General features: G+C 38.1%; 1 protein-coding gene and 1 long non-coding RNA gene across 3 annotated transcripts; both read right to left on the bottom strand.

The window, feature by feature from the left end:
* Window positions 1-11,455: 11,455 nt before the first annotated feature.
* On the bottom strand, window positions 11,456-13,515 carry LOC112755595 (protein FAR1-RELATED SEQUENCE 5-like). The gene is made up of 3 exons (XM_025803827.1): window positions 12,568-13,515; window positions 11,689-12,480; window positions 11,456-11,602 (listed from the first exon to the last, which is right to left on the bottom strand). The coding sequence occupies exons 1-3, from the start codon at window positions 13,513-13,515 to the stop codon at window positions 11,456-11,458; spliced, it is 1,887 nt and encodes a 628-aa protein (XP_025659612.1).
* A 7,387-nt stretch (window positions 13,516-20,902) lies between these two features.
* Window positions 20,903-24,545, bottom strand: LOC112702203 (uncharacterized). Of its 2 annotated transcripts, XR_003153946.3 has the most exons (4): window positions 24,084-24,545; window positions 23,657-23,978; window positions 23,268-23,377; window positions 20,903-22,040 (listed from the first exon to the last, which is right to left on the bottom strand). It is a non-coding gene; the product is annotated as an uncharacterized lncRNA (long non-coding RNA). The 2 variants fall into 2 exon arrangements; XR_011864515.1 differs by lacking the exon at window positions 20,903-22,040 and having other exon boundaries at window positions 22,791-23,377.
* Window positions 24,546-25,542: the final 997 nt, after the last annotated feature.

The raw sequence follows: 25,542 nt of genomic DNA, 5'->3' as shown, positions 1-25,542 counted from the left end.
ACAACATAAACCGTAAACCGTAAACTCTAAACCCTAAACCCTAACCATAAACCCTAAACCCTAGACCCTAAACTCTAAACCATAAACCTTAACCATAACTCCTAAACACTAAACCCTAAACCGTAAACACTAAACCCTAAACCATAAACCCTAAACACCAAACCCCAAACCGTAGACCATAAACACTAAACCACAAACCCTAAACCATAAATCCTAAACCCTATACCATAAACCATAAACCCTAAACCATAAACCCTAAACCCTAAACCATAAATCCTAAACCCTAAAACCTAAACCCTATACCATAAAGCATAAACCCTATACCATAAACCACAAATCCTAAACCATAAACCCTAAACTCTAAACCATAAACCTAAACCATAACTCATAAACACTAAATCCTAAACCGTAATCACTAAACCCTAAACCATAAACCCTAAACACCAAACCCCAAACCGTAGACCATAAACACTAAACCACAAACTATAAACCATAAATCCTAAACCCTATACCCTAATCCATAAACCGTAAACCGTAAACCATAAACCATAAACCCTAAACCCTACAACATAAACCGTAAACCGTAAACCCTAAACCCTAAACCCTAGACCCTAAACTCTAAACCATAAACCTAAACCATAACTCCTAAACACTAAACCCTAAACCGTAAACACTAAACCCTAAACCATAAATCCTAAACACCAAACCCCAAACCATAGACCATACACATTAAACCACAAACTCTAAACCATAAATCCTAAACCCTATACCATAAACCATAAACCCTAAACCATAAATCCTAAAACCTGAAACCTAAACCCTATACCATAAAGCATAAACCCTATACCATAAACCAGAAACCCTAAACCATAAATCATAAACCCTATACCACAAACCCTAAACCATAAACCCTAAACCATAAACCTAAACCATAACTCATAAACACTAAATCCTAAACCGTAAACACTAAACCATAAACCATAAACCCTAAACACCAAATCCCAAACCGTAGACCATAAACACTAAACCACAAACCTTAAACCATAAATCCTAAACACTATACCCTAATCCCTAAACCCTAAACCGTAAACCATAAACCATAAACTCTAAACCCTAAAACCTAAACCCTAAACCCCAATGTAGAATAACATAAAGAGCCCGTGTGGGAAGTAGCAGAAGCTACGTTTTTTAACTTTTGGATTATGAACAGTCATAATCTATGAGTTTGGCACTATTTTAAAAAAAGCTTATAACGTCCCGAAAAGTTAATTTGCAGTCTTTCGAAGAAGTAAAAATATACGACTTCTTGCTTCTCGAGAAGTCACTCTACCACTTACTTAAAAAAACTTAATTTTAAAACAAAAAAATCTAATTTTCTTTTTGACTCTATGAGAAATACTGACCGTTCATCACCATTTTCACACAAGGTCTGCTAGAAGCACTGGCCTTCCACCCTCATTCTCACTTAATGTTCCAAGTCTCGCTATTTTTACGTAATGAAACATTGGATGGAAGTATTCATCCTCTACCACATTTTCAGACAATATTACATCTGAAAAACTTACTGCGTATATTCCTTCTAAGTATTTTTTTATCATTTTATCACTATTTTTACTGCATATATTCATTCTTTTGTTCATTAGCTAAGCCCGTTAACACTATCCAGATCATACAGCCCCAGCCATCAATTCTCAAATCCTCCTCTTATAATGCATCAAACCCAGGTGAGCCAAAAGAGTGACAATAGTGGGATAACACAGCGTGTAGGAGGACGACGAGCAAATATAAGGTTGATGTATGGTCGGGCCTCATCTGGAGCAGGTGCGGGGACTGGGTTTGGACTCGGGCGGAGCACTTCTGTTGAGTTGTTTCGGGGCGATCTGCTGACCCAGAACCGCAGCCAAAAAAATAAAAAAAGCTTTCCTTGGTATTATTGCAGGACTCTTCCATTTCATCTTCTTTGAATTTAGAATAAATCGAATTTATTGTCACCTAATATCACGATATTTCTTGAAAAACGATGTTTCATATTTTATTTTATTTAAGGGGAATTGACGTCTCTTGATGTGAAGTGAGTCACTGCTCAAGACTGCCCGCGGAACAAGATGGTCAGACTAACCTTGATGACCAACTCTACGCGCTCGTCAACTATATAATACAGCAAATGTGGAAAGTGTATAATATTCGCTTCCATCTACTCTATTGCCATTGTTGTGGCTAGTCTAACTCATGGCATTGAAAGGAAAAAAAATAAATAGGAAAAGAAAAGCAACTTCGAATATGGAAAATCAATTTCCGGATTCGTTGGCTGATATGGGTGAGCAGATCCTTCCAGACGATCTGTTGATGGAGATTTTCACTCGAACTGACCCGAAGACGGCGGCAAGATACAGAACCGCAAGCACAACCTGGAGTGTCCGACTGTCTTCCGACAGATTTAGGAGAGACAACACGCTCACAAACATTGGAAAACACCGTAAGGTGTTGCTCCAAATTGGTGACCCGGAGAGGTACGGTTCAACCCAGGCTTTTTGCATTGTGGACTGTGTTGGCGGAGGAAGAGAAGCGCGCCAATGCCAGAACAACTGGGTCCCCACGGATGGTGGACTGTTATAGGCTTCGATTGCGATGTGATCTGCGTCCAGTATAGCACGAACGGTCCTGATTTGAGACTCCTGTTATGGAACCCGCTGCTGCGAATCGCTCGTCAACTGGACGATCCGGCCGACAAACTACTTAAACAAGCCGTCATCGGATACGCGTTTGGATACCGGGCGGGAACTGACAATTACTGCGTCGTCCATATGTCAAAGAGGCACGTCCTAAACAGGTTTTTGCACTGCAATGTTTTCAATTCGGCAGATGGAAGCTGGAAACACGCGTACATAAATGATCAGCGTCTCACTCACCTTGATGAGGGCTCAGCTTTTCACCTTGGTAAGGCCATGTGGGTAAACTGGGGTGGACGTGGTTTGATGATTGCAACGCATGTGGTGGTGTTGGATGCAGACACATTTCTTCTGAGCAAGATAAGGATAAACCGTAGCTTAATTCAGCACGTGCAGGCACTGCGTGTGCTCGACGGCATCGCACACCTGGTCGGCTATGAACGATCCCCGCACCGAGGACTATCGACCATATGGTGCAAGATTGATTTGGAATCCGTGTGCGTCGTCCCGTTCATCAAGCTAGGAGTTGCTGGCCAGTATGGCGTTCCATGGAATCCTGTGACGATCATGGGTGATCGTATGATCACAGTGCGCAAAAACAATTGCAAAGGGGCAAGAGGTGCTAACGGTGGTTTTCTGACGGAGATTTCGTTGGTTCAGATTAATTTATTTAACCGACACAGAGTCACCGCATTCAATGGTGGTGGCCGAGTGACATGAACCTTCAGCGCGTTATAACTGTGGGAGTGGGTTGTCTAGTTCTCTGATAGAGCGGCCGCTACTGTGATTCTATCACATAAGCGGTAGGCACTCACTGCGTAAATCCGTCGCGAGTATTCCGGGTATGTTTAAACTATGCTTTTCGAATGGATTGATGTCCGTGTATCATGTTTTATTATACTTGGTAAAATGCATACGGGAAATGAACATTGTCTAATTAGATTGAAAACACATTGCCAATACAATCAAATCCACGCTACAACTAAGGCTAAACAAATCGTTTGAATTAGTCTATGTTTTCCAGTCGTGAACAAAAAAAAAGGCTCAACTAGCGACTTTGGTCGGAAAAAAAAACAACAAAACGATCACGGATATCAGCACCATGATCACAACCCCACGCCTCCTCGTCGTCGCAACACTCGCAAGCATGTTGTCTTCCATGGCCATAGAGGCTGCAACGGCACCCTCCAGCTCTGCCGTTGTGTCATGCACACTTTGTTGCAAATGACGCATCTCGTCTAGTAGTTCCTGTCTTGTCTTCTTCAACTTCATGTTCTCGCTTCTAATGCCCTCGTTCGTTTCCAGCAACCTGCGAATGACATCGGCATAACGAGCCGGGGGCTCTGGATCGTATCACTGAAAGAAGGAGCATTTCATGCTGGTTCCTACCCAGAGCATCCATAAAACCTTCTGCCTGGGTAGTCACATTTCCAAGCGGTTCTGATTGGCGACCTCACGCCACAGTGACAGCGAGGCGTCGGTGCTTCGACGGAAGACGAGCTTATGGAAGAGGATCCCTACATTGTGTGTTCAATAGCTCACGGCGCCCGGGAAAGTGAAGGACTGGCTTTTGAAATAGCAATGCGCAACGGGGGTTCATATTCACCTCTCTGCTAATGGCATCATGTCCTCACAGCCCAACGGTCTTCCTGTAGACTGACACATGTGACGCCAACCTGGCACGGAACGGTCGATTAAGGCCCCCAGGGCGGAGGCATCTTCCCCCATGGAGTTGTTAGCTGACGATTCAAATATGTGACCCATTTTCTCCGTTTGGTATAATCTTTCTCTACGAAAAATATCAAAATAAAAAAATCAGATGTATATATCTTGTAGGAACTACGAACCGGTTGCATGCGGGTCGGTGGGGAGATTGGGTTGGTATGCGTAATGGGTTCTTTCCACTGTTTTGAACCGTGTCGGACTGATGGCCCAAAGTAATGTTAAAAATAAAAAATGATTTCCATGGTCATTGTTGCGAAACTCTTCCCAATGCAATCGCCGTATGTTGCTTGAAACTGGAATAAAACGAATTTATTGTCAACTAATCTCTTGTTATTCCTTGATAACCGATGTTAATTAATAAGTTGTTTCACCATTTTTTGTATTTAAGGGGCATTAACGTTTTTTTATGTGACGTGACTGACAGACCCATCGTGTAATGGCATAGCCGCGCGTCTGAGCGCTACACCCTAGCAAAGGTGAGGAAGTGTATATATGGAACCTTTTTTTAATATTAGGTCTGTATTCGTGTAATCCATCAAAATTCCAAAAAAATTTATTTAACATCTTTGTGTCAATAATAAAAAAAATCAGCCTTAACACTATTATAAGTTAGTGATTCTTAACATTTTGGATTACTAACATTAATATTAACGCATCATTATTAATTTATTATGTAGAATAAATAATAATAGAAAAATGTATTGTTAATTTTTTATTTTTATTATTGACATTGTGGTGGTGTTTTTCAATAATGTGGAGAGTTGATGTGTTTATTTTTTATGGAAGATTACAAATTTCAGTTTTATGAATTTTATTTTTTTTATACCACAATTCTAAAGATTAGATTCGTGGGTTTTAATTTTTTTATTTTAAAAAAGGTAAATCTGAGTGGTTTATAAAAAAAATACACCATTTTTCTATAATATAGTATAACACATTTTAAACTTGGTTAACTAAAAAAATTAACCTAGATTGTTCAGGACTTCAGGTTGAACTTCCCGTAGTAATAATAATAATGTTAAATGTTCTTATTAGATTTTTTGTCATTTTGTATATTAACTTTTTCTCCTTTACAATTAAACTAAAATATATTTTAATATGGTATCGCCGTGTGCAGACGCTACTGATCTCGTGTAATGGCAGGTCACCTTTTGCTATGTTAGGAAGCACTTTGCAAAGGCTTGAATATTGGACGGTACCCGAGGTTGCCTAACCGGTGCAATCCAAGCATCGCATGTGATGCATCCTGCCTCGATGCTCCAAGACAGGTGGCTGCAGACCCAACTTTTTTATCGGGCAACAAGTAGCCGACTCGATCCTCCTCACACTTCAAGTCAAAGCAAAACACCCCCATCCCCACGCACAACCAACGCGGACCAACCCATCGGACGACGACCAACAAGAATGCAACCAACAATGCCCGATCATGACACGCCCGCTGCATCCCACAACGTGAACGACGACACGGCTAAGGTACGGTTGTGGTGCATTGGCCGGTTTTGCTTATTTATTTATGTATTTTTTTTAGTTATGCTTATGCTGCTCCCGATTCAACTGAGTTAGTTGTATACCATAACGGAGTAACGCGTGCCCAATGCCAGGAGAACTAGAGAACACCGTTCCCAGACGACAACACTTCGAATGACGCGTTGCTGGAAATAATGAGAGAGGTGCTCGAGAACATAAAGGTTGGTAAATCCCGTCTCAATTTCTGCTCTAAATGTTTCGGTAAATTCGACCATCTGACAGATCTGTTCCGATTTTCCATGGAAGAGCACGCTATGCCGAATGGAGAGGGTCGAGGCGGAAATGGTGACGATTCGGTTGTTGGTGGGCGGTCTCAGAGAACCTATCACCCAGGCACAAAAGGGACTGGAGGATAAAGTCAACGCAACGTCCGATGGAAACCGGAATGAGATACAAAGACTACCGGTCGCCGACAGGGAACACATGCACAACCCGATGTCACACGCCTCCATTCCCAACCGTAGACAGTTGATGCTTCCAGCAACGTTGAGGAAGAGACTACATCAGTCGTCGACATTAAGCAGCGGCGGAGACATCGACATGTCTGTTTACGATGACGACGACGATAAGAAACGGGCCATGTACCCAAAGATATGCAGGTCAAACACGCACGGCGTCGAACATGGGCCAAAGGGTGACATGGCCACAAACTTCTTCAATCGATTCAAGGAAAAGGTATACGGGGGTAACCGAGAGACTATATCGCCCCAACGGAGCAACAATGCAGACAACCCGACAGGGCGCAATGCACTGCGGCCAACGCAAAATAGAAAAGGCAGTTTTCCCTTTCACACCATGACGTCATCCGACGAGAGCTCATCGAAGCCGGAAAGCAGCCAGGGACGGACATCCGAGGCCTATAAGCAGAATCCGCGACGTCCCCCGTCAACCCTAACCAAGAAGGGAATGAACACCACAAATGCATGGCCTATCTCTCAGCACGAGATGGACGTCTGTAAGTACGTCTACGACCATGATGCCGACCCCGCGTGAGTATTCTATCTTAACATTAATGACTGAATCTGCCGTGCGGCGTCATTAGTACCGGATGGCAATTAAATTGGGCTATCGGGTGTAACATCTTCCATTTGTTGACCGCAGGGAGATCGTTGTACGCATAGGGTCGTAACATGCAACTCATTCTGACATGGGATGCCTGTTAGACGGACGGCAGCCAACCCCGAAGGCACGTAGCAATCCATCGGACCCTCTTTGAATTAATGGATTTTTTTCGATCACCCGGGTTTATAACTTCCGATGCGAAGTCTGATTTTTTTGTCGGATATGATTTGCAGATAATGGAGATGATCACGATCATGGTTGCATCGGAGGGAGAAACCGATGGAGATCACCATCGAGCGGTGTGGTGCTTGCATCCGAATTTTGCGGTACGGCCAAATCCTAATTTCGTAGTTTATTTTAATGCATAAATATGATTTAACGTTCTCTGTTTTAACATGAACTATGTACCGTTGACATGCACCGTGACTTGTTTCAACCTCTGAATACTTCCTGCGTAACCAGGCCGATGTAATGGACGGCGTCCACCATGAAATTTTGGCCCAGCGATACGGCAATGACCACATGCAGCCGACGGAAGACCTGCGCCTTGTAAGCTACCGACCGATAAGATTCTTGTACGCAAGTTCTGATCCTGGTCGGACTGAATTATGACTCTCTTATCGTATTTGGCTTTTTCTGTCGATCGCAGGTCTATATGCCAGTATTGGAAGAAGACTGTGACAAGCACTGGTTCTTGGCCGTAGTTGACCTGTCGGAGAAGCAGGTCTACCAATTTGACACGAATGCAACTAAAGAATCAAAGGCAAGAAGGAGACGTGTCATACAATGCATGGTAAGCGACGCACATAACTAAATTCAGCGTCCTATCCGAATACGCTAATACTTTTTATATTGGCGAATCTGTGCCAGCTGACTGCACTGGATGGAATTGTTGAAACCGACGGGTATAAAAAGTTACGCTCAAAGAGCGCTCCCAAGTTTGCCAGTTTAGAGATCATGGCCGCACCGGGAGTTCCAAAAAACTGCAGCAGTACAGACTCTGGCATTTGGGTCATGCAGTGGATGGCAATGGGACGGAGGTTCACCTACGCGGTGTTGCCAATTGTTAGTTAACGCGTGCATAAAGGTAAAATGCAATTGCACTGTGTTTTCCTAATAAACGCCGCATTGACCATTGCAGCTGGACGAAGAGAAGATCAGGATCAAAATGGCAATTGCACTGCTAACGGGAAGATGCAACGAGGAAAGCGGTGCATTGCTTACGAAGGCGGCGGAAGCGGCCAAGACGGGGAACTGTGTTTAAGATACGTCTAAAGGGGCCGAATATAGCGTGTTTTTATTTGTTTAGTCATGCACTGCAATTTTTTTGGTTGTTGGATGCATTGATACTAGTTATGTTATGTGACATTGTTGGGCCTCCTCAATGGACGGACAGTCTTCGTGAGCTGATTATATCGTCGGTCATATATCTTATTAGTGTTATTGTATCTTTCTGTTGGGCCCTTTTTTGTTGTTTAATGTTATTTTCCAGCATGACCAAACAAGAAAAAAAAGGTTCTTTTCCAAGGGAAAAAATTTAAAAACGGTGAATATACAAAAAAAAATGTAATTATGAACAACTGACCTGCTTCAATTGAATACATCAATCCATCCATCCATCCATGCATCGCTAAGTCAAGGCTGACAATACAAAGTCATTACTCACTGACCCACGCAATGGAATGAATGATAACTTTAGATTAGGGCTAAATTTAAATCATGTGCTCATTCGGTGGTTATTGCTTTTTTTTTTGAAATCCGGAAATTGCCCTTGGTAACTGCACCTATATTAATGCCCCATTAATGTCCAGTATAATCATGTTTAAGGGTTATTTATTAAAAAAAATAAAATTAAAAAGGCGGGAGTTGTTTCGCCTATTTAACGCGCGTACGTTTGTAAGTCACAAAAACAAAAAAAAATCACATACTTTTCGAAGAAGGGAAGCCATTGTTGGATACTCAAAAACTTCCGGCAGTAAAGAACCCAAAACCATCAAAGAAATCGCAGGCGAGGTATCACGATGCCGCCGCTCGCTGATTGTCGCTTCTTCATATTCATAATCCCCAACATGGAGAATCAAATTGTAAGTTTTCACTTTTTCTGTTCTACTCACATAACCCCAAGCCCGCATGCAAGCCCACATCAATATCGATTTCTTACTCCTGCAGAGATTGCCGGTGGCCTTCTCCAACGTTGTACGGGATAACATGAGCAACCCCGTCCAGGTAATCACCATAAATGGTCAGTTGTGGAGCATCTCGTGGGTTGTCGAGGAGGAGCATCCGCATCAAATCGTATTCATCGGAGGCTGGCAAGCCTTTTATGAACACTACCACCTTCGAATCGGTGACTCAATGCTACTATCGTATCACCAACCGAAGTTTTTCTATGTGGCCATCCACGACACAAGATACTGTGAGATCAACTACGGAAGGTAACAAGATCATTCTAGCGGGTTTTTTGTATGCACTCGGCTAAGTCGTTTGTTTTATGCTCTTTTACGTTCTACCAGAAACTTGCGAAACGGAAGTCTTCCAGCAATACCCGCACATGGCAACTATACAGTCCAGTTCTTCGCGATAATCCCGGTGAACGACCCTGATACACTGGTATAGAACCCAATTTCAATTCCTTTACCACCTGCAATCATCAATCCATCCATGTGTGACACATTGTAACCCTTTTTTTTTCCACCATCCACTACAGATGCTCCCGCTGCGGTTCTCTCGGGAATATGGCCGGTCCCTACCGCGACCACTGACCCTAACCACGCCTACAGGACATCGTCATCGCGTGGGCTGGAATATGGAACCTAATGGGAGGATCGTGCTTCATGGAGGATGGAACGATGTCCGGGAACGCTATCGTCTAAGGGATCAGTGGCTTGTGTTGTTCCGTTATCACGCCATTCAAAACACAATGTACGTCATGTTCTTCAACGGTCATACAATGGAAATCAACTACTTGGCCCATGCCGGCCCGGGGACGGACTGCACTTGTATAACCTATCCGTCGGCCCCCAGGTAAAGGCACATAGCCGATGGGTTCAGATCGATCAATCCGTTCTTTGTAAGTCCAATCCTGCACCGCCTGGCAAACCGTTTTCTCGTAAGTGTGCCAACAATTATTTTTAAAGGCAACTATTTCCTATCCTATTGTTCTAGTCAACTATTTTATTGATCTCACCCTAAAAAATATGTCTTCGCTTCCAGCCGAATGTCCCCCCTCTGCCGAGAGTATGCGAGGATAGCCCAATTTCGATTACCAACGAGAAGGGCGCATGGACCGTTCGGTATACGCATTATGTCGGGAGGACGAACGGATGTTTTGGAATAGGCTGGTCTGCCTTAGCAACTGCATGCCAACTAAGACACGGCCATGTGTGTGTCTTCAAACGGCTGGCGCCGCAAGAATACCGGCTGCATATATATTGAGAACTCCTGTCTCCTAAACCCCCAGCCACCGCCCCCAACCCCATCCAAGTAACTCGGTCAATGGTGTTTTCTTGCCTCAGTTTGTCAAGTACGGTGGTGCAAGCTGCATGTCCATACATCTGTATCTTTAATCTATATGTTATTACCAGGAATACAATTCTACCTTGCCGTCATTAGCTTATGCTTTGGATGATAAACACGATAATCGTTTCTATTGTTAACGTGCACGTAGCATTGCAAATGGACTGATTTGCCAATATTAGAAATGTATGTCAATTAGTGCCTGTGAAGTTTGAATGTAATTTTAAGCTGTGAAGCTTGAATGTAATTCGATTCACTTCACCTACATTTTGTAGCTTTGCATTTTGAATTTTGAAACTTCACACTGATTTGTTAATACCCTCAAAATGCTAATTAGTAGTGGTTGTTTATTGATTCGAAATTGTTGCCGTGCTTCATTTAGTGCATTTTACTCATCACTTCAGGTGTTTTAAGCGTGTGTTTTAAATTACATCCAGAAGCAATGATCCCTTACAAAGAATTTCAAAATTGCGATTGAACCACATGCATTTTCCAACGAATTTTTTTATGAGACGTGCATCTGAATATCCACTGAACGTTACTACCAACTACATACAAAATATCCGCTTACCATACATACAAAATATCCACTAAACATAGAATCGTTGTAAACATGCCCCTAACTACCATGTCTGGTTCAACAAAAGGGTGGACAACGACCGAATAATAATACATCAGGTTTGACAGTCGATTTGCAGCTATTCGCATGACATCACTTCACGCCTACACATCTTGAATCCCGATTAAAAACGGTGATATCTATAGCACATCCACATACCAAGGAAAGCCAACATAGCAAAAACTTGTTTTAACATGGACGACATGTAGACGGTTCTGTACCTATTTGAAATGCAGACAACATTCGGTGTACGGCTACAACCTACCAGAGAACGTGAAAGGGTTCGACCAACCCGCCATTGCAACACACGGTAGTGACGACTGTAGGCCCTCTTTGCTCAATCGGTGAGAGACATGACTGGCCCGGACGTGTTGGTCCCAGCGAAGTCGCTGTTAGCAAACCCAGCCTGCGTGTCACTATCGGAGCATTGGAACGAAGGAATCTCCGCGGTCGCATACAGATCGCCGGATAGGTTATCATAGACCTGACACCAATGTAAAAAACAAATGATTAGATCCATTTAACAGAGCAGAAAACTTAACTACATCGTCTATAGAGCGACCAACCAACCATGTCAGTGTCCATCGAATCCATGTCTTCTGCAACTGCGCTGGAGGGTTCCATTGTGCGACGCTCCAGACATGTCGTCATGTTGTGTCCCACCTCCCGGCATAAACGACATCGTTGGGTCTTCTTTCCACCATGAACACCATTACCCTTTGTATTGCGCTTGGGTGGATTCTGCGCCGGGGGTCTGCCACCCTCAGTAGGTGGCCCCTCGTGTGGAAAACTGGTGTTCCCTGCATCTTCGTTCTCGAAGTTCTTCAGCATCAGCACGGCTATGTCTCTTGCAAACTGGAATTTTTCGGTGCTGTGACATGCAATCTTGCACATTTTCCAGTACCAATCTATCAGGCACCAGTGTTGCGTCAGTTGTACAGAATCCCAAATCACACCCATCGACTGCACCGCAACAAGTTTTGCATCCTTGGTCCATCTCGGTAATATCAGAGACCTCGGGATCTCATGAACATTGTTAAGAACAAGCACCGCAATTATATGTTCGCAGGGGACCTCGAAACATTCCATTCTCATGCACGTGCATCGGACCTCCCTCGTATTAGACGTTGCAACAACACGCCAATCCTTCCCCGGAGTTTCGTATCGAGAGACGGTGTGGATAAAATAGGAACCGTTGTCTTCAGAGTCAACCACCGTCATTGCACAGGCCCTGTCAAGAATGGGAACAAATAAATAGAATATCGCACGAGTGTAGTTGTCGACTGCACTCTGCTCCAGCTGTTTCAGGTTGGTGGTCATAACAGGGTCACCCTTTGCACACTCAAAATCAGCCTCCACCTCCTTTGTACGCACGAACATCAAGCATCAATGGAAATAACGTAAAAACTCAGTGTAGCTGTATCGAGACTTAACATACCGTGATATCACAGCGTGCAAGCCCTCGCACCTCGATGTTGTTCGAAATCTGGCAAAGAACTTTCCCCGTATGTGTGCTGTGGCCCAACTGTGCCTTCTCTCGTACATGTTCTGTACCCATCTTTTATCGGCGACGCCAAATTTCTCAACCATCTCAAACCACTTTCTCTGAAATGTTCGGACCTCGTAGTCGTCGAGCATGCAATCCCTAAACATCCTGGTGAATTTGGGCTTTCCGATGTTGCTCGTGGCATTTCGGAGTAGATGCCAAGCGCAGAGTCGATGGTGAGCCTCTGGAAAAACTTGCTCGATCACAGACTTCATTTGCCTGTCACCGTCGGTTATTATGGACACGGGAGCCTTCCTTTTCATTGAAGTTTGCAACTGCTGAAGCAGCCAGACATAGGTCTCTTCTTTCTCGTCTGCCACCAGTGCAGCGGCAAAGACAACCGTTTGGTTGTGGTGATTCACACCGGAGAATACTATAAGAGTTGAAAGGTAAACGTTTTTCTTGTACGTTGCATCAAATGCAACCACGTCTCCAAACACCTGGTAATCAATTTGGCTGGTGCCGTCACACCAAAACATGTGTTGCAACACGCCCTTACCGTCAACAACTTCCTTGTAGTACAGTGCTGGATCATTTGCCTTGCACTCTCGTAGATATCTTAGGCACGATTCCGCATCTAGGCCACCCTCCCTTCGTTGCTTCGCATTTACATTGTGCATGTCCCTTGTTGTGTACGGGACATTATGATACCCGCCGGCCAGGCTCGCCATAAAACCGTGGATTCGAGAGACGCCAATGTCCCCTTTGCGCATGTCGTTCATCTGCTCGATGTCCGCTTCGCTCATCCTCCGATGTCCCGGGAGCATGGAAGAAAATCGCAACTCAAGAACGTGGTGGTTATGCGCGTCTGAAAAGTACGCAACGTGCCAACGTCCTGATTCATCGTCCATGCGGAGTAGCATCCTTGCAGGGCATCCACACTGTGTCTCGGCCCTCGGCCTCTTTCCGATTAGGCATCGAGTAGAACTTCGGGGATCGGTACCCTTGTCGGTGGCACACGAACTCCTGCCGTATCCTTACTTCCCTACGTTTTTTGCTTCTGGAACGTCTCGTGTCGAAGCCATGGTGCTTTGCATATTGCTGGTAGAACTCAAATGCAATGTCAAAAAATCAACCCAACCTATCGACTCCACGGAATCAACGGCGTAAAATTCGTCTTCCGCATAATTGTCAGACATTCCTCCGGCGCCGTCCAAACTGTCTTCCAATTCAACCGCATCCCCATTGTCGACATCGGCCTCTGCGTGATGGTTGTGTTCTGTATCATCTTCCTGAAAGTCGTGCTCGTCCGACTGCATCCCTGCAGAGCGTTCGCCCTCAACCGGATGGTCGTGTTCTGTTTTATCTTCCTGTAAATCGTACTCGTCCAACTCCAACCCTGCAAAGCCTTCGCCCTCAACCGATCCAACTCTATGGTCTGCTTCACCCCCAGTGGTATCTTCATCCCCGGCAACCCTGTGCCAAACAGCAACAATGCGGTAATTTAGCGAAACACGCAAAATTGGAGGATGTACTTCAAAGACAATTTCAGACCTATGACGAAGAAAAAGGGGAATATTTGTAAATCAAGTAAAGGGTGATAATACAATGGTACCTTCTTTCCATTGATGGAGACGGCGAAGCCATCAACTGCCGAAGACAACCGACACGGCAGATCAGGCTCCGTCGTCGTCAGAGGTGAGGCTATTTGGGGGGGAGGAGAAGTTAGCTGAGTTGGGATGTTTCAGTCGTTCTCGGTGGTGGAGATAGGAAGGGACGGTGCGATTGCGACGAAGGGGAAGGGGAGGAAGAGGGTGCGATTGCGATGGAGGATAAACGAGAGGAATGTGCGATTGCGACGAAGGGGAAGAGGAAGAAGAGGGTGGGATTGCGACGGAGTTAAAGGGGAGGAGAAATGGAGGAATTGGGCGGCAGTAATAGTGACTAATTCTAACAATTAAGTTAAGTGTATTCATTTTTAAAATATCAAAAAGTGACCCCTATAATTTATATTAAATTGCAAAAAGAACCCAACAAAAGCATGCATTTTAATTATGGTCTCACCTGGTTGATCGGTGCGCCAAACATGAAAATGGCGTTTCGGTGCGCTATGTATAGCCGCGTACCGAATCCGTGCCCAGGAAAGATAGGGCTGTTGACGAGCGACCAGTGTTTCGAATATCAACTTATTCTCTCTATATATATACTAGCTTAATTTTTATATTTTTATTTTTAAAATTATAAATTTGATGAAATAATTTAAAAATTAAAAATAAAAAATATTTAAAAACATATACAAATTTTAATATTTATTTAACTTTAGAACGTATAAAATTTATAATTTTAAATTAAATAAGATATTAAAAAATTATGTGTAATAAAATAAAAATAAATATTTATAAACGTTAATTACAAATTTATTATTTATAAGCATTATTAAATTTATTTATTTATTTTTAATAGTATTTAATTTGAAACAAAATACTCGTTATCTTCATGCATAATTTTAATAAATAAAAAATATTTTATTTTTTTAATTTTATATTCAAATTTTTAAATTATTTTTAATTTTATCATTTTTTTAAATTATTAATCTATATTATCTTTTTTTGATTTTTCGTTTTCTTCTTCCATTTTTTTTCAATTGATCATAATTAGTTATTATTATTATAGTACTTTTTAATATTCTCTATCACTTTGATTTAATGAGGTTTTGTATGGTAAAAGAAGAAGGTGAAATAACACATTTATGGATAATTAGATTGATAAATGTTTATTCAATGGTTCAGAAGAATAAGATATCGATAGAAGCTCTTTTTCAACTCCTCGTAGATGAATCAACAGAGATTGAGAAGCAGGATATGATCTCATTTTCAAAGATTACTTTACAGATGAGTCGGTGTATAATGCTGACATTTTTCGACAAGATTTCGAATGAGAAGACACGTGTTCTTTCGGATAGTAGACGCTCTCTCAAATGTCTATCCGTATTTCCAACAGAGGGTGGATGCAATTGGAAGAAGAGACTTGTCACCACTGCAAAAATGCACTACTGCGATATGGATGCTAGCATATGACGTAGTAGTTGATGCTGTTGATGATTATGTGCACATAGACGAGAGCACCACTATTGAATGCTTGGAAAAATTTGTTGAATGTGTCATTTCGGTGTTCGAAGATGAATACTTGTGAAAATCAAATTCAAATGACGTATGACGCCGGTTACAAATAGTGTAGGGTCGTGGCTTTCCTGACATGTTGGGTAGTATTGATTGCATGCATTATCAATGGAAAAATTGTCCAAAGGCGTGGAAATGTATGTACATGAGTGGTTATCGTAGGGTTACAACCATAGTACTTGAGGTTGTAGCATCTTCAAACCTTTGGATATGATATGCATTCTTTGGAGTTTCTGGTTCAAATAACGATATCAACGTGTTAGATCGTTTACTAGTATTTGATGATATTCTAAATGATCGTACTCCGGAGGTAAATTATACTATCAATGGTAATAATTATACTATGAGATACTATTTATCAAATGATATTTATTGTGAATGGATCATATTTGTCAAATCAATCTCAAAGGCACAAGGGGAGAAACGCAAGTTATTTGCACAATATCAAGAAGGGTAAAGAAAAGACGTCGAACGAGCATTTGGAGCGTTGCAAGTACGCTTTGCATTATACGTGGTTTTGGTAAAAGAAGAAGTTTGCAAACATAATGAGAGCTTGTATTATATTGCATAATATGATTGTTGAGAATAAAAGAGACACTTATGCCGGAAATTTTGCTCAAGGCTTAGAGTATGAGGATGTCAAAAATGGCTTATCACAACCTCAGTTGGGAGAGAAAGATTTTGCATCATACCATCAATTTCTCCCAAAAAATGCCCAACTTCGAAATAGGCGGCAGCATCGACAATTGAAAGATATATGGCAATTTCACAATGCTTGTCGTCAACTATAGAGCTTAACTATATTTTTCTTTATATTAAGTAATTTTACAAATTAGTTTAATCTCGAATTATATATTGTGTATTATTGTTATATATGAAGTTATTATTTTTTTAAATATTAATATTTTTTAATAGTAAATTATTTTTGAATAATAATATTATTGTAAAAAAATATTACTACATTAATTTTAATTACTTTAATTAATTAATTAAATGAGACTATAATTGGGATTAAAATTAGTTCTTTTTAATAAGAAGAGAGATACTTTAAATTTCTATTTACTCTTTATGATGCAAAAACTAATATAGAATTATTTTTTATGACAAGTAAGACATAAATAAAAAATATGAATTTTTTGCTGGAAATGGTCTAATGTCTACTAACTTATGAAAGCTAATGCAGGACTTCACCGCTGCTAAGGTCAGAAGAAAAAATCACTCCCTCAAATTCTTAACCACTTTCTTTTTTATGAATCCTAACCTAGAAGAAAGAGAGAGAGAAAGCACTGAAAATTGTTGTCTAAGGAGAGAATTTTATCCTGATGGAAGAAGAGGCATTGTGAATTTTATAATCAAGTTAACTGTGGGGTGATGCGTGGCTGAATAACCCATGCGTGGAATCACTGAGTTTCTATTTGATTATTTGAGCCTTTGAACAAAAAGGAGTTTTTATAGCTTTTTACTTCTTTTCTCCAATTAAATGACAAGTATTTCATGTTGTTGCTAAAACCTCGAACAAAAATCATGTATCATTTTGAATCGAACTAATAATGTTACATGCTTAATATGATTCTGTTTTTATATTTGGCAGATGAATCAATCCATATATTAGAGTTTTGACTAAACCTAATGAAAATTAAAGGGGAAAGTTCAAATGCATTTGACAAAGATCATACTTTGATTCCAGTATGAATTTAATATTGGCTATGAAAAGATCAGCTTCCTCAAGTTAATACATTATAGATAACCTCTTCTACAACAATAAATCAATGCCTATAGTACAGTCGATATTAAACTACTATAAAATCCGGGCTACATCTGAGTCATGTACATAATCTATTTTATTGTATTTATGTATAATTTATTTATAAAAATATTAATATATATTTGATTTAATTATTCTGTAGGTCTTTATAGTTTTGCAAAATTTTTAATTAGGTCCTTATACTTTTTTTTCTTTTTAATTAAGTTCTTACACCAAAGTTTTTTTTAATTAGATCCTTATACTTTTTTTTTAATTTTGATTCCTGCACTAATTTTTTTTAGTTAGATCCCTATACAATTAAACCAATTACTATCAAGAGGGACCTAATTGAAAAAAAAAATTAGTGCAGAAACCAAATTAAAAGGAAAAAAAATATAAAGACCTAATTGAAAATTTTCCAAAACTATAGATATCAATAGAGTAATTAAACCTATATATTTATGAGCTAATGTATATATATCAACTATGTTATCTTATTTATATGTTCTGGATCATTTTCTTTCATATCAAAAACATAAATAAATTTTTATATACATATTCAATATCAGTTTGAAAGTTAAGGAATATACTGTTGCATTCTGCATTTAATTTTTAACAAAAAAAATAAAAAAAATGTTTACTTCTTCAACCATCTTTGTTCTCAAAAGTAACCACATCTTCTTAAATAGACACAAAAAAAAATTCTCCCTTTTTAAAAAAATAACTAACCCCATGACAAAATTGAATACATAATATATGGATATGAAAGTTTATGCATGTATTAATTTTTTTTCTTTATCTTATAATTACCATACTGATGTAATAGTTATTTTTTTTAATTCTAACTACACTTTGAATCAGATAAAACGCAGAAAAATTATGTTTATCAATTTATGTTTTAAACCAAACTTTTTTTTTCTATTGTAAAATTTGTTTCTTCATCCCATATAGACCTACAAATTTGTTTATATATATATATATATATGCTAATAAAGTTGTTATTATGTTTCCACATGCACACAACTTTTTACTATGGCATGACTACACAAAATACTAAATACATATGCTTTAGAAATATTGAATTATGTTTAAGCTATACTAAATTAATCATATTAAAATATTTTATTTAGTTGCTTCAACTCCATTTCTAAATTAAATTTAGTATGCGATAAATTTAAAAGTTATTATGTTCCCACATGCACACAACTTTTGTGAGAATTTCTCTATAACAATTTTCTACTATGGCATGACTACACAAAATAATAAATACATATGCATTAGAAATATTAAATTATGTTTAAGCTATACTAAACTAATCATATTAAAATGTTTTATTTAGTTGCTTCAACTCCATTTCTAAATTAAATTTAGTATGCAATAAACTTAAAAGTTATTGCAACTCCTTTCACAGCTTTTTGCAACGCTAATTATTTTTTGAAATTTTCATCAACTAAAATACTAAATTTATGCTAAAAATGGTGATATTACATTTCTCACAAGCTCAAGCAAGTACTATAAAAAAAAAAAAAGAAACATATAGTAAAAGCAAAATATTTTTAAATGTTAAAATATTTTGTGTAATACTAACTTGACCACGTTTAGATTTTTGCATAATCCCCAATTTATCACTTAAGTTCTCTTGTTTCCAACAATAACATTCATGTTTGCATAATCCGTCTCCTAGAACGAATAATTTGCTTGAAAAACATCATTTTCTACTATTTTATACTGCACTTTACTTTCAACTTCAAATCTTCTTGTTTAATTCCTAGATTAGTTATCTTGTTCGTGAGTTCCTGTAGTGCCTCCTCAGTAAGAGAGGGATTTACTTCTGATATCCACATTGTAAATCGTGCAGCTTGAAAATGAACATAAATGCATAATAACTTAAGTTAAAAACTATCCAATATCACTTTTTGAAATTCAAACAAATATGTTCTAAATCTTGTCCCTATATAAAATGAGTCATGAATCAATCAGCCATATTATCAAATTCCAAGGTCATTGTCACATCATTTTAACTTACCTTTAGAGCATTGGTTGATAATCTCATAAAAAACAGTAAGATTTAAAAGAAACCTTTTCAAACTACTAAAACAAAGATAGAATGAAAAGATATATGGTATAGTTAAAGGACAGTGTTGAATTTAACTATTATATTTGATGGGCTTCAAGTATCATTTCTAAGTCAACAGGGTCAAGCAAAAGCAATCAGAACCTAAACGCGGCATCATATATAAGCCTCTAAACATGGCACTTCGTATCTAAAAAATCAAAATTCAATAGTCACACTAAAATTAAAGTTTAGCAGCCATTTCTTTAATTTTTTTCATCACCATTTTTAGCGAATCCCAATATAAGTATTTAAGGAAAGACAATTACATCACATCACAAAAAAAAGGTAAATAGTTAGATCATGGACTAATTCAAATCATTATAAACCATATATAATAAGGAATGTTAAGTTGGCATGAGGACATTTAAATAGTGAAATTCGAAATGAAGCACTTTTCAATCAAATATCCTTCATTTTTCTTGATCTTTAAAGATAGTAATTGATAATAAAAAGAAAAAAAAGATACATATAGATAGATAATCATACTTTATCTTCAGTCATCACATGTAAATTAATAATACTCATTTCTCTCATGCTTTTGGTTCCCTCATAATGTAATTCCTTGAAATATCTTAATTTCAAATTTAGTTCAAAGATTTAAGAATACTAAAAATTAGAATCTATGAACAAAATTGGTGAAACTATGGTTGTTGGTGATAGATAATTTATATTGGACTAAGAACACACCCAATCATTTCAATTAAAAAAAATTCCTTTATTTGCAACATGAGTAATTAAACTGATAAATTCTTTCCCCATTTCTCTACATTCTCCCAACATGTGAAGACTTTCTTTTTATACTGATAAACACTAACATTATACATAAATCCTTTGTAAAAAAGGCTATAATTTGCATCTAACTACATGACAAATATAATATGTCTCTTTGTAATCTCCTACTTAACCCACCAGGAACATAAAACAAATCATATCAAGTTTCAACACGAACAATAACAATAATACTAACAAAACATAGTTTAAGAAGAAGAACCAAACATGCAACAAAGCCAGTGATATAATTATATACCATGAACTTGGTTTCTGTGCTCGCTAAAAAACACTGCAATGACAGTTTTAATGAAGTAAAATTATTTATAATTGGCCAACAAAGTTGAATAATAATGCAGTGACTAAACCTTAGATTAAGAAGTTCTTTTATCTATGTCGACATCTATGTTAAGACAACAAATTTGTATCTTTAATGTGCAACAAATAATTATATATTTGCTAATCTCATAGTCATTTCCATACTCTGTCGATTATAATAATTAAAATTTCAATTATTAGTAGCACAATAACTACATCACCTCCAAAGATCAATGGGACAAATTGAACGGTGAACAACTCAAGCAATATCATCTAAGCTGATAATAAAATCTTTAAAATTGAAAACACAGAAGTTCAAATCAGAGGGGGAGCGAAGAACAACACAAAAGGCAAGAGAGAGCAATTGAAAACTTTCAGCAATAATACAAAATTAGGATGAATACATCTCCTATTATCTCTGCCTTCTTCTATTAAACCGCAATCGAGGATCTACATCCAATTTCATAACATTAAGGGCACATAAAAAAGATACGATTAAACTCTTTAGTACACAGGCTAATGGAATCACTGTAGAATTCAAGTTCATGATCTCTTCTCTAATAAAATGCTAACAATCAATTAGTTAACTAAAAAAGTAAAAAAATGTTTGTTTTACATGTAGTGGCCTATTTTTAAATTAGTTAACTATAAAATTTTTTATTTTACAAAATAGGGGAAAGAAAATCTATATAATTTTCAAGTTGTTATAGTTACAGACTTATAGAAAATAGTCAAGAGCATGGTTCAATGATTAAAAAACTGCCAACAAACCATAACATAAAACTGCAACAGTGGTGTATACTGAGTTAATAGAAATCACAGTACAAAATAAAAAATGGAAAACTACATTCATCATGCATGTATAGCAGAAGAAAAAGAAAATTAAAGCAGATAATTTACCAACTATTATTAGTATTATTGCTGCATATTCACAAAATACTGCTTGTAATACATGACTTTAACCGTTTGCATTATCTATGTGCCCTTGAGTTTTCAATATTTATATATGGTATGAAACTCATTTTTAAAGAAAACTCAGAAACAAATATACAGAAGTTAGTTATGGAAGGAAAAGGAAGATCAAAATTATTTAAATACATATAAACTTAGTTAAATTTTAAAGAGTGCCATCCAAGAATTAAACTGAACAAATTAAAGAAGAGAAAAAAAGATCCAATTTAAACAAAAAAAAAGGTAAAAAAATTGGCGATTAAGGCAGATGAATCATTCATACCACTTTGGCAGGTGCAACTTCAGCCAGAGCACGTTGCAGCAGATTTCACACCTTGAGCTTTGTTGGAGAAGTTGTTCCTTAAAAAAAGAAATCAAGTTTTCAAATTACTTAGCAAAACCAAAAGCAAATCAAAATTTGTAGTAACAAAAAAATCTATAAAAGTCAAAGCTACTAAATTACATAAGATGTCAACAGACAACAATGACTGCTTATTTTAAGAGTGATGTTGTTTTACTCCAGCATTTTATGAAACAACTCCTGAACTTAAGATATGCATACACCTTTGAACAACATTTTATGTTTAGGAAAAAAAAACTATAGCCTCTAAGAAAAACCATTGTTGTTATAAATAGCTTTTACTAAATTTCTTTAAATTATAGAAAAAACACCCAACTTCAAGAGGGGTAGCATTTTCAAGAGAAGCAACTCTAACTTCAAGAACAGTAGCATCTCCAACTTTCTGCTATTGCTGTTGGACTCCTAATAGTCCAAGAAACTGCTCCATGGTTTGGTTTGTTTTAAACCATCTCATCAAAGTATCACATGATTAAGTTTCAGATAAAAAACAAAATGCTCCATATTCATTAAAATTTTTACAAAAATCCCATAAACCTTCAAGATATGATAATCAAATACTTTAACATTGTAATTTGCATTAGTATATACCAAACAAAAAGAACAAAGAATTTATTTTGCATTACTTGATGATCTTCATTGCTTCAAAATTATCTCTTATAGAATTTCCAAAAGCAGATCTTTTTTACTGAAATCAATTCTAGCTGATAAATTAAGAACTCGAAACATCTTCGAGAAAATTTATATTGGCATATGTGATTTGTTAGTATGAGAGGATTGACATACCAAATGAAAGAATCCCTAACAATGAGATGGTGGGTGCAAATTCAGAACACATAAATATATTTTAGTGTTGGATCCAATTAATTAAAATGAAATGGATATAACACACAAATGTTTATTCTTTTTTCTCTATATGTTATAGATTAAGGGTTGCTGAGTACAGGCATCAAACCCAAATAAATATTATTGAACTTCCTCATGAACTCTATGATGTTGAGGATGGAAGTACCGGTAAAATTGAAAAGGTCTATATAACATTAAATATATTATTGAACTGGATAAAAATGTTATCAATCATGTCAAATGAGGCATAAAATGTAGAAATTTAATGTCAATTTCATTATATAGAATCAATATCCACCATCCTAGGCAGCAATCTTTTCATTCCTCTAATATCAACATAAATGCAAATGGCAACAAAAGGAAATTTTAAAGGATAGTATTACCTGGAGGACATTGTTGGCATAATCTAAGACTCCATCAGAGACCACAACAAAGAATTATAGAGACTAAAAATTTTACTTGCAATTGCAGGTCAATCACCACCTCAGATGTTCTTTAAGAAATGACATAAGATACGAAAACAGAAAAAAAAATCAGCAATATAGTTAATAGAAGACAAACACCGTTAGCTATCCAACAACAAAAAGGAAACGGATTATTATAGATTAACCAAAATGTACATGCAATCATTTGAAAGCAAAAAAAATATATATTTTATTGCAGATTAACCAAAATTTTAGAACTTGAAGCTGTCGTTCACCGAAGAATGGATTATAAAGGATTCTTCTCTGGTTATAATGAAATCAAACAACAAAATAAAGAGAGAACTAACCATCCTTCATTCGCAGCATCCACTGGCAAAGGAACGGCTGCGACGGCGTTCTGCGGTAGATGCAGTTCTATGGATCCAACAGCGTCGGTAACCTCCATCACCGTCGTCGCCGCCTCATTCCTCTTCTTTCCTCTGTCGATCTAGCATCCTTCTCTGTGACCGTCATTGTCATCGCCACCCACCACTTCTTCCGTCGTGCTTTATTTCTTCACCGACCTTTTCTTCTTCTCTTCTCTGCGACATTGAAAGAGGAAGTCTGGTGCCAACTACTCCCCCTATCAGAACTGGCAACTCTCTCTCTCATATTCTCTTCTTGAAAGTCCTGAAACAAAATCATTTTCAATTTGAATTTGAATCAAATCCCGCCCAGTTACTTCTTTGGATTGAGAACAGCAAAGTGCCCAACATTAAAAACATAGTAACATACACTTGTCAATCATACACAGCTCCACGTGGCAAACACAGAACACTCCACTTGTCGAGCAAATACCACAACTATATTCTTATTATATATTAATACATATTTGGCCTATGTTTTGCCAATATTTTCAGTCTTTTGTTATTAATTCATTAAATTTCATAGAATGGAGGGGGAATCACGATGGATCTAAATGCTAGTTAATCTCCAAGTGAGCCTTTCACGCTATTCAAAGCTGCTTGCCTGTGTTGCAGCAATGGACGTGAGCAAGCAAATAAATTTCAACCTGAAAAATGTAAAGGAAGCAATAAATTATATGTAGCCCAGCTCTTTATATAAGTATTGACAATATTATGCAAAAATGGTTCGAATTTAGAAACTATCAAATGTTCAAATGTGATGGATTAGATGAATATGCCATATTGCCATGCACTATATTTTTAATTGATTGATTATCATAACACTTTTCACTTTCTTATTTTCTCACAAATGTGACTAGTGAACTTGCAAAGTCTAACCGGAAAGTTAATAGACTTCAACTTTCTCCAGTGTTCCTCCTCAAAGAAACAAGCATGTCCGATTATGGGGAACAAAATCGAGCATATCTTGTATCTCCTTTGAATTAGGAACCTAAAAGCACGAAACAAGCAAAACAGACCAGTCAGGTAATCACCACAGGTAACAGGTACAATAAAAGATTGGTGCACCTCTCCACAATGAAGGTTTACAAAAAGACCTTGTTCTCTGGCGAATTTCAATGCTGGTGGTGGACGAAATTGTGATCACATCAATATAGCATCAATATATTTATTGTAGGATTGTGGAACTTAGGATTTTTGGTATGAGTGGGCACAATTCCGTTCAACTGACCAGCAAGTGTACTGGGTCGTCCAAGTAATACCTTACGTGAGTAAGGGTCGAATCCACAGAGATTATTGGTTTGAAGCAATCAATATTTATTTTATTGATCTTAGTCAGGATGTTAATAGGATTATTTGGATTAAAAGTGAAATTACTGGAATTTGATAAAAGAGGGAACAATGTTACTTTGATTTGCAGTAATGGGAAACATGTTGGAGTTTTGGAGATGCTTTGTCCTCTGATTTCAACTCTTCCTTGAGATCTTCTTCTCACACGCAGGTTCCTTCCATGGCAAGCTCTATGTAGGGTGTCACCGTTGTCAATGGCTACTTCCCATCCTCGCAGTGAAAACTATGCACGCACTCTGTCACAGTACGGCTAATCACCGGTTGGTTCCCGCTCCTACTGGAATAGAATCACTCTTTTGTGTCTGTCACTAACGCCCAGCAGGTTAAAGTTTGAAGCACGTCATAATCATTCAATCCCGGAATCCTACTCGGAATACCACAGACAAGGTTTAGACTTTCCGGATTCTCATGAATGCTGCCATCAATCCGGCTTATACCACGAAGATTCTGTTGGGGAATCTAAGAGATATTCATTCAAT

Source organism: Arachis hypogaea, chromosome 1 (assembly GCF_003086295.3).
Source record: "Arachis hypogaea cultivar Tifrunner chromosome 1, arahy.Tifrunner.gnm2.J5K5, whole genome shotgun sequence".
Taxonomy (NCBI): Eukaryota; Viridiplantae; Streptophyta; class Magnoliopsida; order Fabales; family Fabaceae; genus Arachis; species Arachis hypogaea.
Note: the sequence above shows the minus strand (reverse complement) of the source record. Positions and strands in the feature narration are given on the sequence as shown.